At 38.4% G+C, this 13,535-nt stretch overlaps 1 protein-coding gene across 1 annotated transcript; it reads right to left on the bottom strand.

The window, feature by feature from the left end:
• Nucleotides 1-9,988: 9,988 nt before the first annotated feature.
• Nucleotides 9,989-10,327, bottom strand: LOC138888599 (uncharacterized). Its single transcript, XM_070170491.1, has one exon. The coding sequence runs from the start codon at nucleotides 10,325-10,327 to the stop codon at nucleotides 9,989-9,991; it is 339 nt and encodes a 112-aa protein (XP_070026592.1).
• Nucleotides 10,328-13,535: the final 3,208 nt, after the last annotated feature.

Here is a 13,535-nt window from a genome sequence, read left to right on the forward strand (position 1 = left end):
TTATGCGTGAATATGACAACTTTGAATGTAGAGAGATATTGTAATGGATGCTCTTATCCAAAGATGAGTAAGAAATTTGGATCCCCCTTTTACAAAGTCTTCCCCTTCTATTTATAAGGGACAACCCCCTCTTGAACCTTAAAAGATATAACATAGAGAATATTCGAAAGTGTATTCCTACTGCCTCCTGTTGAGCGTACACTACTACAAATGTCGTGCGTCTTCTAACTGCTATCAGTCGTCACCGTCTTCAACGACCACATGACGTTGTGTCGTAAGGGTCTCGTCCCTTGTCGTATTCATCAATGGTTATGATCATCCAAATTTGGACCTATACAGTTAGTCCATTTGCTTGTCGAGGTTGCGGCTTGATGCGTCCTCGATAAGCAGACATCGCCCACACTTGCGGAGAAATTTGGTTTACAAATCGTAATGGTTTGGACAACAACGGAAGTTTAGCGTGCTCAACGATATCCTGGGTGGTGTGTCTTATCGGAAAATGATGTCACTTCCACATGCGGTCATCATTATGCGTGTTTTCGAGACAGAGGTTGATGGTTTGTCGCTTCAATTTCGGTGCCTTTTTGCAGCCTCCCGCTTCGATTCTGGTGCCACCCAATCCTATAAATAGGTGGGGGTTTGTTTTTTCAAAAACTCTTGGCCATTTCTTCTTTGGTTAATCCTTCTCATCCCTTCCGCTTTTGCTTTAGCGATTTCTTTGCTTTCTCTCCTCCGTTCTCCGTTCTTAGCTTTTTCTGTTATAGTAACACATCTCCCACCATAGATATGCCTAGAACACATCGATCACGTGAGGGGATTTCTGATGCCACCCCGTTGTCCATGGCTCCCCCCTCTTGTGGTGAGGACATGGCGATGGAGGAAGGGGCAGTTTTCCCATCGTAGAAGAGTTACTACCGAGACACCCCATGTCTCGAAGTGGCTTTCTTAAAGAACCCCCTCCTACTCCCGCCTCAGTATTTTCTGAAACTGAGTAGGTCCATATCGATGCCTTCCGCGCTAAATTCAACATTCCCCCATATTGAGATGGTTCCAGCGGGAAGGGACTTCATAGAAGTCCATAGACCGGGGTACTGTACTTTTTATGAATACCCCTTTATGATTTGTTATTCCGTCCCCCCTTATCCCGTTAGCAGAAGAATTTTGTCGATTCTGTCAGGTTTGCCCGACGTAGCTCTCCTCCTACACGTGCAAAATACTCCTGGTGTTGACAAAATACGCGGAGTTGGCGGGGTGCAAAGTTACCATTCACCACCTCTTACACTTGTTTTCTCCTAGCTTTCACAAAGGTACTATGGTGCATCTGAAGCACCGTGGGACAAAAGGGCTGGTAGTTGGAACTGATGACTGGACGAGTCGCAAATTTTGGCATAAGTACTTCTTCGTCAGAACTGAACACATCGTGTCTGTTACACCCCATGTTTTCGTACGTAAGAGTATGATATAAGTCAATTAATGTAAGCTCAGAAATAGAATCATCTTTGAAAAGTTTACAAAGTTAGTTCATCATGTTAACGTGAAGGTTACAAATATTTAAGATCATTGATACCAAGTAGCAAGAGGGTTTGAAGGATTGGAAGCTAAACAAATTGAAGCAAATAAGTTTCGTCGAAAGTCGACAAGTTGGAATATTTTACCATGTACTTTTGGGGTGAAACTAGGGTTATTAACATTATAAGGAGATTATAATATTAGTTATTTTAGTCATATGATAGTTGATGTTATGTTTTGAAGTCAAGCGAGTTATGGAACAAAAGTTAGAAAAGGTCATCACAAGTTTCATTCTTAAGTGTGCTGAAAATTAGGTCGAATGTAACTGAGCTTTTCTCCCAATATACTTGGAATTAGGGGATGATCTACCTACCAAATTAAAGATCTATGAGTATAGTTTCTAAAGAATTAAACCGTTTTCGATACGTAGTCGGAGTAGAGAGATACTTATATTTTTGCGAGACTGCGCAGGCTGGTAGGTGACAAGTAGGTGCATCACCTACTTGCCAAAATGAGAGGACTCAATTAAAAGCCCCAAAGTCGGCCAAGAGAGGTCTTTTAAGGGATTATCAAATCATTTATTTCACCCATATTCCAGACCTTGAAAACCTAATTGAACCCCTGCAACTCCTCCCCAAAACTCCCACACAAATCCTAGGTTATTCCGGATGTTACGACTCGATTCTAGTGCTGAAAAGTCCGGACAGTTTGCTAGTTTCTCTTTCTCCTTCTATTTTTGATGAAGAAGGACCATATTTCGTGGGTTATACTCAGTACAAGGTAAGGTTATGCTTCTCCTTCCATTATCTATGCGTTTGCGAGTTGTAACTTGATCGTAAAGAATAGACCTAGCTAGTTTCGAAAGAATGGTATGTTGTTTGTTCTTGTGTAATGGTTGGTTGGTTGTGAACTTATTTTTAAGTTGAATTCATGGATGGTTTATTGGATAAGAGGTATAATTATGTACTTTTGGTTGTGTTTCTCAATTTGAAATAAAAGACAAGTCGAAACGTGTTTAAGTAAACTGAAAAATTATTTTTGAGTTGATGAACTTGTGGGACTGTTTTGTGGGCTGTTTCGTGTATCACACCTCTGTTTTTTCCTACACCCCGGAAGGGGCATAAGGGATTTTTTCCAACTTAAAGTGACAATCTAAACAGGATTATTTATTTATTAAATTCAGAGTCGCCACTTGGGATAATTTTATGGTGTCCCAAGTCACTGGTTCAAATCCCGAATCGAAGAAAAGATTGACTCTGTTTTACAGTCCGCGAACACAGAAATCCAGGTAAGGAATTCCGTTAATCCGAGAGAAAGTGTTAGGCATTCTCGGGTTCCGTGGTTCTAGCAGGGTCGCTCAACTGTTATAATTGGCTTATTATCTGATTTTAGTACATTTTTAAACCTAGGTGCCTTTTTTACTTTAAACCGCTTTTATTTAGTTTTAGGAAAAATTCAACGTCACATAAAACGCGTTTTAAACCACGTCACATAAATGCACCTGTAGTCCGCAACACATTTTATCTAACGTTGTTGAGATTTGGATTTGAGTCACATAAATGTGCACCCGAGTTTAGGAAATTAATTATTAAAATAATGCGCCTAAGCAACTACGCATTTGTAATTTTGCGAGGGCCATGGAAAGTTCGCTAAATGGCACACCTCGATATCTAAGGATAAAAATATCAATTAAGCGAGGGCCATGCATTTTAGATTTTGTTTGGCACAGCGCACCTCGATTCCAATTTTAAAAAAGGGATTCAAAACTAAGCTTTTGAGGACCACAAACTACATCTTGTCTATTATGGCACGCCCCAAGTTTATTCAACTAAATAAACTATGGATATTCATATTAAACTAGTTTGAAATTAGGTGTCACTACTACGCCATGGGAACCATACCCGTAATCGTGAGGTTCCAAGTATGCTTAATGCGAATTACTCAAGTCCAATAGCTGATTGCTTCTAACACACGTTCATAATACAAAACGCACCATTTAATTGATTAAAAAAAATCAGAGAAAAACAATGCAGTAGGATTTTAACATCCTTTGGTCAAGATTTCAATTGAAAACAAACATCTACACGAGATATTACCCCACCAAGAACGCATACCAAGACGCAATATTGAATTTTGTTCCATTCCCACCCTTATGCAATTTAATACTTCTACTTTTGCCTAAAATGCACATTGGTCGGAAGAAAGACACTCATATAATAAAAGGTCACTATCAAACAAGACATAATATAGTAAACCTCTTTCAATTTTCCTTACACGCATGTTTCACTTTCCTCTTGTTGACTACAGAACTTTAATTGTCATTTACTAAGCACTTTCACAATAAAGATCCTGTATGCAGTACTTTTAGCTTTTTGAGATATTTTTAGTAATGAAATAAAATCAAGTCAAAGAGACATGTAAAATTCAGTTAAGTACTTCCAAACCTCATAAGCTAATATTTATCAAATTACTTTACTAAAGTAAACGATTTATGCATTAAAATCGTAACCAGAATCATGATAATAATTACGGACGAGAATTAATTGGATTCAAAGAAGTAGAAGAATGCAAAAGCTAGATCTAGAAACAAAGACTTTAACATGAGCATAGTCCAGCAACCTGTCAAACCATAATTCATTATTTGAATCATGGTTCTTCAAGACACAAATGCCTTACTTGAATTTTAACAGACATTGAGATAAAAAAAATTGTAATGCCAGACTCAGATGCTTAAGAAAACTGAACCAAACCTGAAATCAATTTAAACTAGATCTAAAGGTAAAGTGAAGAAACAAATCTAAAGCCACGTTGTAGGAAGGTAGACATGCACTTACGTTGAAACTCATTATGCAAATTCTGCATACTAGATTCAAGTCTATGCTATAGTAAACTTAGAACAACCTTAACTAGTACACATTTAACAATCCAAAAGATCCTGAATCATCTATATTCAACAAGGCTCAAATCCAGACCTTAAAGCAAAAACAGGCAACCAACTGGATACATTTAAAAGGCTTAGACTAAAAGAGATACCAATCCAAACTATTATGTAATCTACAATATTCAGAATATTAATCTCTTGGTCACATATTCAGGGGTAGAGGGGTAACAAGCAGAACTACCTAAATGAAATAGAAATAAACAAGTAAACTAATCACAACACAACTACTAATCAAAGCTCCATAAATCCATTTTTGATTCCAAGTTAAGTTTTACATTAAGTGAAAATAGAAGCATATACATGAACAATAACAAGATAAAGAACCAAAATCAGCCTGAGACTCAGGGCAGCAGTAACAGCAGACCAAACAACAAGGAAATAACCACAACTCTTGATTCAAAACAACCGCAAGCCCAGATGAATCGGAATTGGTTCAAGAGCTCATAAACCTCAAAACTTGAAATTAGAAACCAATGGAATAGTGACTCTTAACAAAGCATGAACCAGAAGACTTTTAAAAAAACTGATATCAATCCATTCCAAATCTCATAATAAGAAAGCTTGCTTTCAGAAAAAAAAACTCAGAAAATCCTGATGAAGCTCAAAGGAACAGTAGACTCAGTCGTTTGTGATTTTTTTTCCTGAAATCTCTATCTTAAAATTCTCTGTTTCTTTTTCTCTCTGGATCTCTATCTCTCTTCTTTTCTCCCCACTTCCTTCTTTCAATTCTGATCTCTATATAGGCAGTAGAAAATACCCACTTGGATTCACAAATGCCCTTTCAATAATTTTTAATTAACTTCACTTAACTTTGTTCTTTAAATTAGTTAGTAGTGCATTCTTAAACCCTACCACTTATTAGAAGCTTCCTAATTCAATTATTGATAGGTTTCCTTAGGCTAGACTACCTAAATTACCCTCAAAGCTTCTGTTATTTATCACTCCTAAACTCTGAGTTCGTATAAACAGGAAACAAACGAGCTAATACAAATGCACTTCAAAATTAAGAAAACATCTAACAACTGAATCATATCAATTCATTGAATTAATCTGCTATAAGACTCTAAATGGAACTAATGACTTCCAAAACATATTCGAATAAGCCTCGACCAATTCAATTAAACCTAGACCTTTCTTATATGATTATAAATTCAAAAATGCTATTGAAATAAGATTAATGCTGATGAAGGAAACAGACTTGTGAATGGAAATAATTTAGAAGAATGCTGAAGAAAGAAAACAAGAAGAAAAGAAGAAGAATAAAAGGTGAAACAAATTAAAAAAAATGAACAGAAAAACGAAAGGGAACTCACCAGATAGGCTTGAATTCACCCTTGATATCACGACTCACACGAAACTGATGATAATCACTTGTTCTTTGTAAAGAACAAATGAACAGCATCAGTTTTATGATGAATTAGCCTTGTAATCATGAAAGGCCAGAGGCCTGGATCGATGCATGTCATCAGTTTCAATGGAATTTGATTTTTGAATTTTTAAGGTTCGAACTTAGATTTAAGATTCGACGATTTCTAGCTAGATTGGAGGGAATATCGTTATGGATTTGGTATGAGGGAGTCATGGGGATTCTATGGTATCAATTTAGAGGTGATTGAGCCACCGGAACCGCCGCGAGGCGATTTCCGGTGGGCGGAGTAAGGCGGAGACGATTTAGGGACGGTGGGGTCTGTGAATTTGATTTGGGGTAAGGGGTCTGAGGTATTTTTTGGGTATATTAAAATGGGGAATTTAGAGCTGTTGGATGATTGAAATCCAACAACTGTGATTAATCCCAGCATGAAACAACGTCGTTTTGGTTAAGCTAGGTCGGGTCGGGTAGGGGAGACAGGTCTGGGCCGGTTTGGGCGGGTAATGGCGGTGGATTTTGCTTGGGCCTGGGTAAAAATGAGAGATGGCCCAACAGATTTTACTCCTCTTTCTTTTCCCTTTTTCTTTCTTTCATTTTCCTAATTTCCATTTGTTTTCTTCTTTTTCTTTTTTTTTTCAAAAATTGAAACTAAAATCCTAAATTAAATAATATTAACTTATCAAAAAATACTAATTAAACCTAAATAATTACCATAATTAATTGATTTCTAAATTAAAAGGGAAAACTACCAATATTTAAAAAGTGCAACATAAACTATTTTTAATCTTTCCATTTTTAAAACAACTAATTAATTAATAATCAATTCTGGAAAATGCAAAGTCAAATCGTAAATGCAAATGTAGTGTATTTTTGTATTTTTTATTAATTAAATAAAATAAACACTCACACACAAATACAAATAATTAACGGAAAATACCACAAAACTCACAAAATTGCTAACAATGAAAAAATATATATTTTATTTTGAATTTGTGGGAGTAATTCATATAAGGAAAAAATCACGTGCTCACAGCTGCCCCTCTTTGTCCGAAAACATAAAGAGTTTTCGTGCAAAGATAAAGTGAGCGGATACGAACGATTTTTACCCGTTTGAATACTCCGTGGGAAGCATTTTTGAAATAGAACCTGATCGAACCTTTGCTTCAAAGGTTGCCTACATATCCTTGGCTATAAAGGAATCAGGTCAGTGTAGTTCTGGAAGTTTCAGTAGCTGGGACTTCCTGGAGTCTGTGATTTCACTGTTGTTGTTGCTGCTACTGCTTGTTGATCCCCTTATTACACCAAGATAGAATAAAAGAAGCTATACTAGCTATGATGTATGCATTACAAGAATCCTATTTATACTTCTTCAAACTTGATCTTGCAGTTTATGCTGCTTTGTTGACTTGTACTCTCTAGGTGAGATTCATTTGTTGCTGTCTTGAATGGTATTTTGGGGTGTTTTCCCTTTGTTTTTCAGGCGGGCACCTGATTGCTGAACTTGAACCGTTTTCCTTTGACCACTGTTGTCTTTCCTTTGTTCTCCAGGTGGGCTCCCGATTTCCAATACTTGAATTGTGTTCCCTTCCTATGAAACTCGAATTGCTTTCCCCTTGAAACTTGAACTGTCTTCCTTTGACCATTGTTGTCTTCCCTCTGTTCTCCAGGTGGGCTCCTGATTGTCAACATTTAAACTGCTTCCCTTCATTCTCCAGGCGGGCTCCTGATTACCAACACTTGAATTGCTTCTTCCCTTCGTTCTCCAGGCGGGCTCCTGATTACTGAAACTTGAATTGTATTTCTTTCCTTGTTCTCCAGGTGGGCGCCTGACTGCTGAAACTTGAATTGTATTCCCTTGCTCTCCAGGTGGGTGCCTGATTGCTTGGGTATGAACTGCTTTCTATTCTTTGAAACTAGTGTTGTCCTTCCTTGTTCTTCAAATGGGCACCTGACTTGCACAAAACAGACAAAACAAAAATTTCTGCCCCAGTTTGGTAGCCGGGCATATCCGTGAGTGTTAATTGAATTCTTCTATCAAATATCTATAAGAATTTGAACACTAGATCCCATTATCCAAGAGGGTCGTGAAAACTTCTAGTAAAATGCATGTTTCAAAGCTACATTATATCTTCTAAAGGTATGACTTCTGTTGAATCTTGTTATCTAAGACAGTCTTAAAACTCATCCCATTATCCAGGAGGGTCCTGAAAATCAAAATCAAGTTTTATCTTAAGAGTGACAATTTTAAGGTTAAATTATAGTCCCTTACAGTAGAACTTACGCTAAATCTTGTTATAATGTAATTCTTAAAGCTAGGTCCCATTATTCAGGAGGATCCTGAAATGTCGAATTGAATCCTATTCTAAGAATGAAAACTTCAAAGACAACTTACATTTTTTTTGAGGTAAGACTTATGCTAGATCTTGTTATTTATAATTGTATTGAATTTTAACTAAGTCCCATTATTCAGGAGGGTTCTGAGAATTTTGCGATCAAACCTGCTTGGTACTTGCTTTCCTTACGGGGGTCTTTCCGAAACAAACGAAATTTTTGCCCTTGTTTCAAATCAAAGAAAATCTTGTCAGTTTAAAATATAGTGGTTAATTATGGCATTCTTGCTGAAGGTGGTTCTTCCTTTGCAATGCTTTGCTTTGACTGGCTGCCTTGAACTGGTCGAAAATTGTTTGACCTTCTGATTGATCCTTAAACAAAGGATCCTAGATGACCCGAGTGCTCTACACCCCAACCGTTGTTTTTCATTTCTGACCTTTCTATATTAGCCTCTGCATCTCCCGCGACATTACTGAAGCATTCCACCGATTTAACTTTTGCTTACACTTTATGTCCCACTTTTCATCACACTATCTCTGGCATGTCCTAACCGCATTTTGCTTTGTACAATTTTGAAACTGGTAGTAAACTTTGAAATTCCTTCTTATTTGTTGAAACAAGGCTAACCTTGGAAGAGCTTTATAGAGTAAAATTAACAACAATGAAATGTGACAATTTTGAGAATTAAGAATAAAGAAGAAAATCCAAATTTGGATGACTGTTGGAGAGAGGAAAAGAAACTTATCTGAGTGGATTAACTGGCACCAATAATCATGGTATGCATTTTGGATTAATCAACCCAGTTTATTTAACCAATAACTTTTCCAATTGTTTTACTTTTTGCTCCAAGATCTCCATAACCCAATTTTTACTTTCTGCCAATTTACAGACCTTGTTCGACTTGCAGTGCCCGGAAGGGTTTTCACCGACAAACCTCTCTCATTTGTTCATTCCTCAATTCCTTGTCACCTCATGATGCCCGTGAGGGTTTTCACCAATAAGACACTCTCATTTTTACTTTCTCTCAGCTTTCGTCGTCTCATGGTGCCCACGAGGGTTTTCACCAATAAGACTCTCTCATTTTTTGATTTCTCTTGCTTAAACCGGAGTGTTGCCCCTGATATAAATCCTCTTTACTTGCTTGACTTGGCATCTCTCGAATATTGATCGGGAGGTCTTTCTTTGGACAGTAATGCAGGCTCTTGGATATGTTCGGAAAGAAAAGGGTATCAAAAAGGCTCAAAATAGCTTAGATGGGTTCAAAATTACAACTTTTGGAATCTGATTTCTTACCACAATCACAACTTCTGCCCAGTTTCTTATTTGAGGATTTTTTATTTTTTATTTTGATATGACCGAGCCGTGAGGCTGCCTACGTATCCTTAACAGGAATCAGGTCAAACGTAGTTCACACGTGAATTTCTTTATTTTGTACTTTCTCTTTTTGCTTCTTTTCTTTTCTTTTCTTCTTTTCTTTATTTTTCTTTTCTTTCTTTTCTCTCTTTTTCGTTTTTGATTCCAAAAGAGGGGGTATGAAATAAAATAAATAAGGCTCAAAAGGGAAAACAAAGGGTAGAGTGTTTAGATAGTAGAACAAATTGCCTTCATCATTCCAATCTTCGAAACAATGCCAAGTACAAGCAATCAACAATTGAACCAAAGAAATCATACATAATATCTCTTGACTGCATCAGAATTGATAGCCATGTCTACACATTTGCCTTCGATAGTTGTTAGATGCAAAGCACCATTGGACAACACTCTTGTCACAATGAACGGTCCTTGTCAATTTGGGGCGAACTTGCCCTTCGCTTTGGCCTGGTGTGGAAGGATGCGCTTTAATACTTGCTGACCCACTTCAAACTTTTGGGGCGCACATTTTTGTTGTACGCTCTTGCCATTCTTTTTTGATATAACTGCCCATGACACACTGCTGCCAATCTTTTCTCATCGATCAAACTTAACTGCTTCAAACGGGTTTTGACCCACTCATCATCCTCAATCTTGGCCTCAGCAACAATCCGAAGGGACGGGATTTCAACTTCCGCAGGTATCACTACTTCAGTGCCATATACCAACGAATAAGGAGTTGCACCTACTGAAGTGCGAACAGTAGTACGATAACCTAGCAACGCAAATGGTAACTTTTCATGCCATTTCCTGGAGCCTTCCACCATTTTTCGAAGTATTTTCTTTATGTTCTTATTGGTTGCCTCGACTGCTCCATTTGCCTTGGGGCGATAAGGGGTAGAATTGTGATGCGTAATCTTAAATTGTTGATATACCTCTTTCATCAAGTTACTGTTAAGATTAGCACCATTATCTGTGACGATCACCTTTGGTATCCCAAATCGACAAATGATATTTGAGTGAACGAAATCGACCACTGCTTTCTTGGTCACTGACTTGAAAGTTTTAGACTCAACCCACTTGGTGAAATAATCAATGGCCACCAGAATGAATCTGTGCCCGTTGGATGCTACTGGTTCAATTGGTCCAACGACATCCATGCCCCAAGCAACGAAGGGCCATGGTGCCGACATTATGTGCAATTCCGATGGTAACAAATGAATTAAATCTCCATGTACCTGGCATTGATGACATTTGCGCACAAAACTGATACAATCTCGCTCCATGGTGGGCCAATAATAACCTGCTCGGAGAATTTTCTTTGCCACCACATACCCACTCATATGCGGTCCACAGACTCCGCAATGCACTTCGGTCATGACAGTTGTGGCTTGTCTAGCATCTATGCATCTCAACAATCCAAGATCTGGAGTTCTTTTATACAAAACTCCTCCTCTGAAGAAAAATCCATTTGCTAACCGTCGAATTGTTCTCTTTTGATCCCCCGTGGCTTGCACCGGATATACCCTCATTCTAATGTACTCCTTAATATCATGGAACCATGGTTCACCATTAAGTTCTTCTTCCACCATGTTACAGTAAGCATGCTGATCGCAGACTTGAATATGCAGAGGATCGACATAAGCTTTGTGCGGATGGTGCAACATTGATACCAAGGTAGCCAAAGCATCGACAACCTCATTATGGACCCTTGGAATATGCCTGAACTCCACTAATCGATACCGTTGACAAAGATCATGCAAACATTGTCGGTACGGTATGAGCTTCAAATCCCGTGTTTCCCATTCTCCTTAAATTTGATGCACCAGAAGGTCCGAGTCTCCCAAGACCAAGACTTCCTGGACATTCATGTCTGCAGCTAGCCTTAAACCCAAAATGCATGCCTCATACTCAGCCACATTATTGGTACAATAGAAACAAAGTTGAGCTGTAACAGGATAGTGATGCCCTGTTTCAGAAACAAGCACAGCCCCTGTTCCAACTCCTTTCATGTTAGTAGCCCTATCAAAGAAAAGTTTCCAACCTAGTTTTTCAGTCTGCTCCAGTTCGTCTATATGCATCACTTCTTCATCGGGAAAATAAGTTCTCAACTGCTCGTACTCTTTATCGACAAGGTTTTCGGCCAAGTGCTTGGGCTTTCATCGCGGTTCGAGTCACATAGACGATGTCAAACTCTATGAGCAAAATCTGCCACTTCGCAAGTCTCCCTGTGGGCATAGGCTTTTGAAAGATATACTTCTACGGATCCAAGAAAGAAATGAGGTAAGTAGTGTAGGATGACAAATAATGTTTCAATTTCTGTGCTACCCAAGTTAGGGTGCAACATGTCCTCTCAAGGTGAGTGTACTTAGCCTCATAAGATGTGAACTTCTTGCTGAGATAGTAGATGGCTTGTTCCTTCCTACCAGTAATGTCATGCTGACTCAATACACAACCAAATGAATTTTCCAGGATTGTTAAGTAATGAATCAAGGGTCTCCCTGGTTCCGGTGGAACCAGCACAAGTGGGTATGACAAGTACCCTTTTATCTTGTCAAATGCTTCTTGACACTCATCAGTCCATTTGACCGCAACATCCTTTTTCAGCAACTTGAAAATTGGCTCACAAGTTGTCGTGAGCTGAGCAATAAACCTGCTGATATAGTTCAACCTCCCTAACAGACTCATCACCTCAGTTTTGTTCCTCGAAGGTGGCAATTCTTGGATAGCTTTGATCTTTGATGGGTCCAACTCAATGCCTCTGGATGGAACGCCAAATGCGCACTTGGCGGGATTAAGCTTAAGGTTGTACCTGCGAAGTCTCTGGAAAAATTTCCTCAAATCTCCGACGTGGTCGGCCTGCCGCTTTGACTTTATGATCACATCATCCACGTAAACCTCAATTTACTTATGTATCATATCATGGAACATAGTAGTCATTGCCCTCATGTAAGTTGCCCCAGCATTTTTCAAACCAAATGGCATTACCCGATAGCAGTAAGTTCCCCATGGCGTGATGAATGTTGTCTTTTTCATATCTTCCTCATCCATTAAGATCTGATGATACCCTGCACAGCAATCCACAAAAGATCCAATCTCACGCTTGGCGCAATTATCGATCAAAATGTGGATGTTGGGTAGTGGGAAATTATCCTTTGGACTTGCTTTGTTGAGATTGCGGTAATCAACGCATACTCTGATCTTGCCGTCCTTCTTTGGTACTGGCACAACATTAGCTAACCAAACGGGATATCGTTTGACCTGAATGACCTTGGCATCCAACTGCTTGGTGATTTCTTCCTTAATCTTTACACTCATGTCAATTTTGAACTTTCTCAATTTTTGCTTGACGGGAGGGAATATCAGGTCAGTGGGCAATTTGTGGACCACCAGATCAGTGCTTAGACCCGGCATGTCGTCATATGACCATGCAAAAATATCTTTGTATTCAATCAGTGCTTTGATTATCTCTTCCCTGATCTTTGGTTCAAGGTGGACGCTTATTTTAATTTCTCTGATATTATCTACGTCCCCTAAATTGATGGCTTCGGTATCATTCAGGTTGGGTTTGGGTTTTCCTTCAAAGTTATTTAATTCCTTACTAATCTCTTCAAAGGCCTCATCCTCATCATATTCTGATTCGTCATCACACTCTACTTCTTGAATTATTATTTCAGAATCAGATTGATTTTTAAGACTAGGCTGAGGATTCCTCACGCATGCCATGTCATTAGAACCAGAGTAAAAAGAACTGTACAGAAAAGAAAAGAAAAACAAAAAAGAAAACTATCAGGAATGATGAAGAATAGAAATTGCATTTCATTGAAGGATAAAAGATAACAAGGCTTGCACACTCAAACAGACTGAAAGATAAAAAAAATTGGATTAATACCCCGGAATAACCCAGGAAAACTGAAGGAAAATCAAAACAAATTACCAAAACTCCTTCCGAGTGGCGAGATGAGTAGCCTTCCAATTGTTAAGCTTCATTTTTGGCCCGATAAATTGCACTTCCACATTGCTAGAACCTTCTCC

The sequence above is a fragment of the Nicotiana sylvestris genome, chromosome 3 (assembly GCF_000393655.2).
Source record: "Nicotiana sylvestris chromosome 3, ASM39365v2, whole genome shotgun sequence".
Lineage (NCBI taxonomy): Eukaryota > Viridiplantae > Streptophyta > Magnoliopsida > Solanales > Solanaceae > Nicotiana > Nicotiana sylvestris.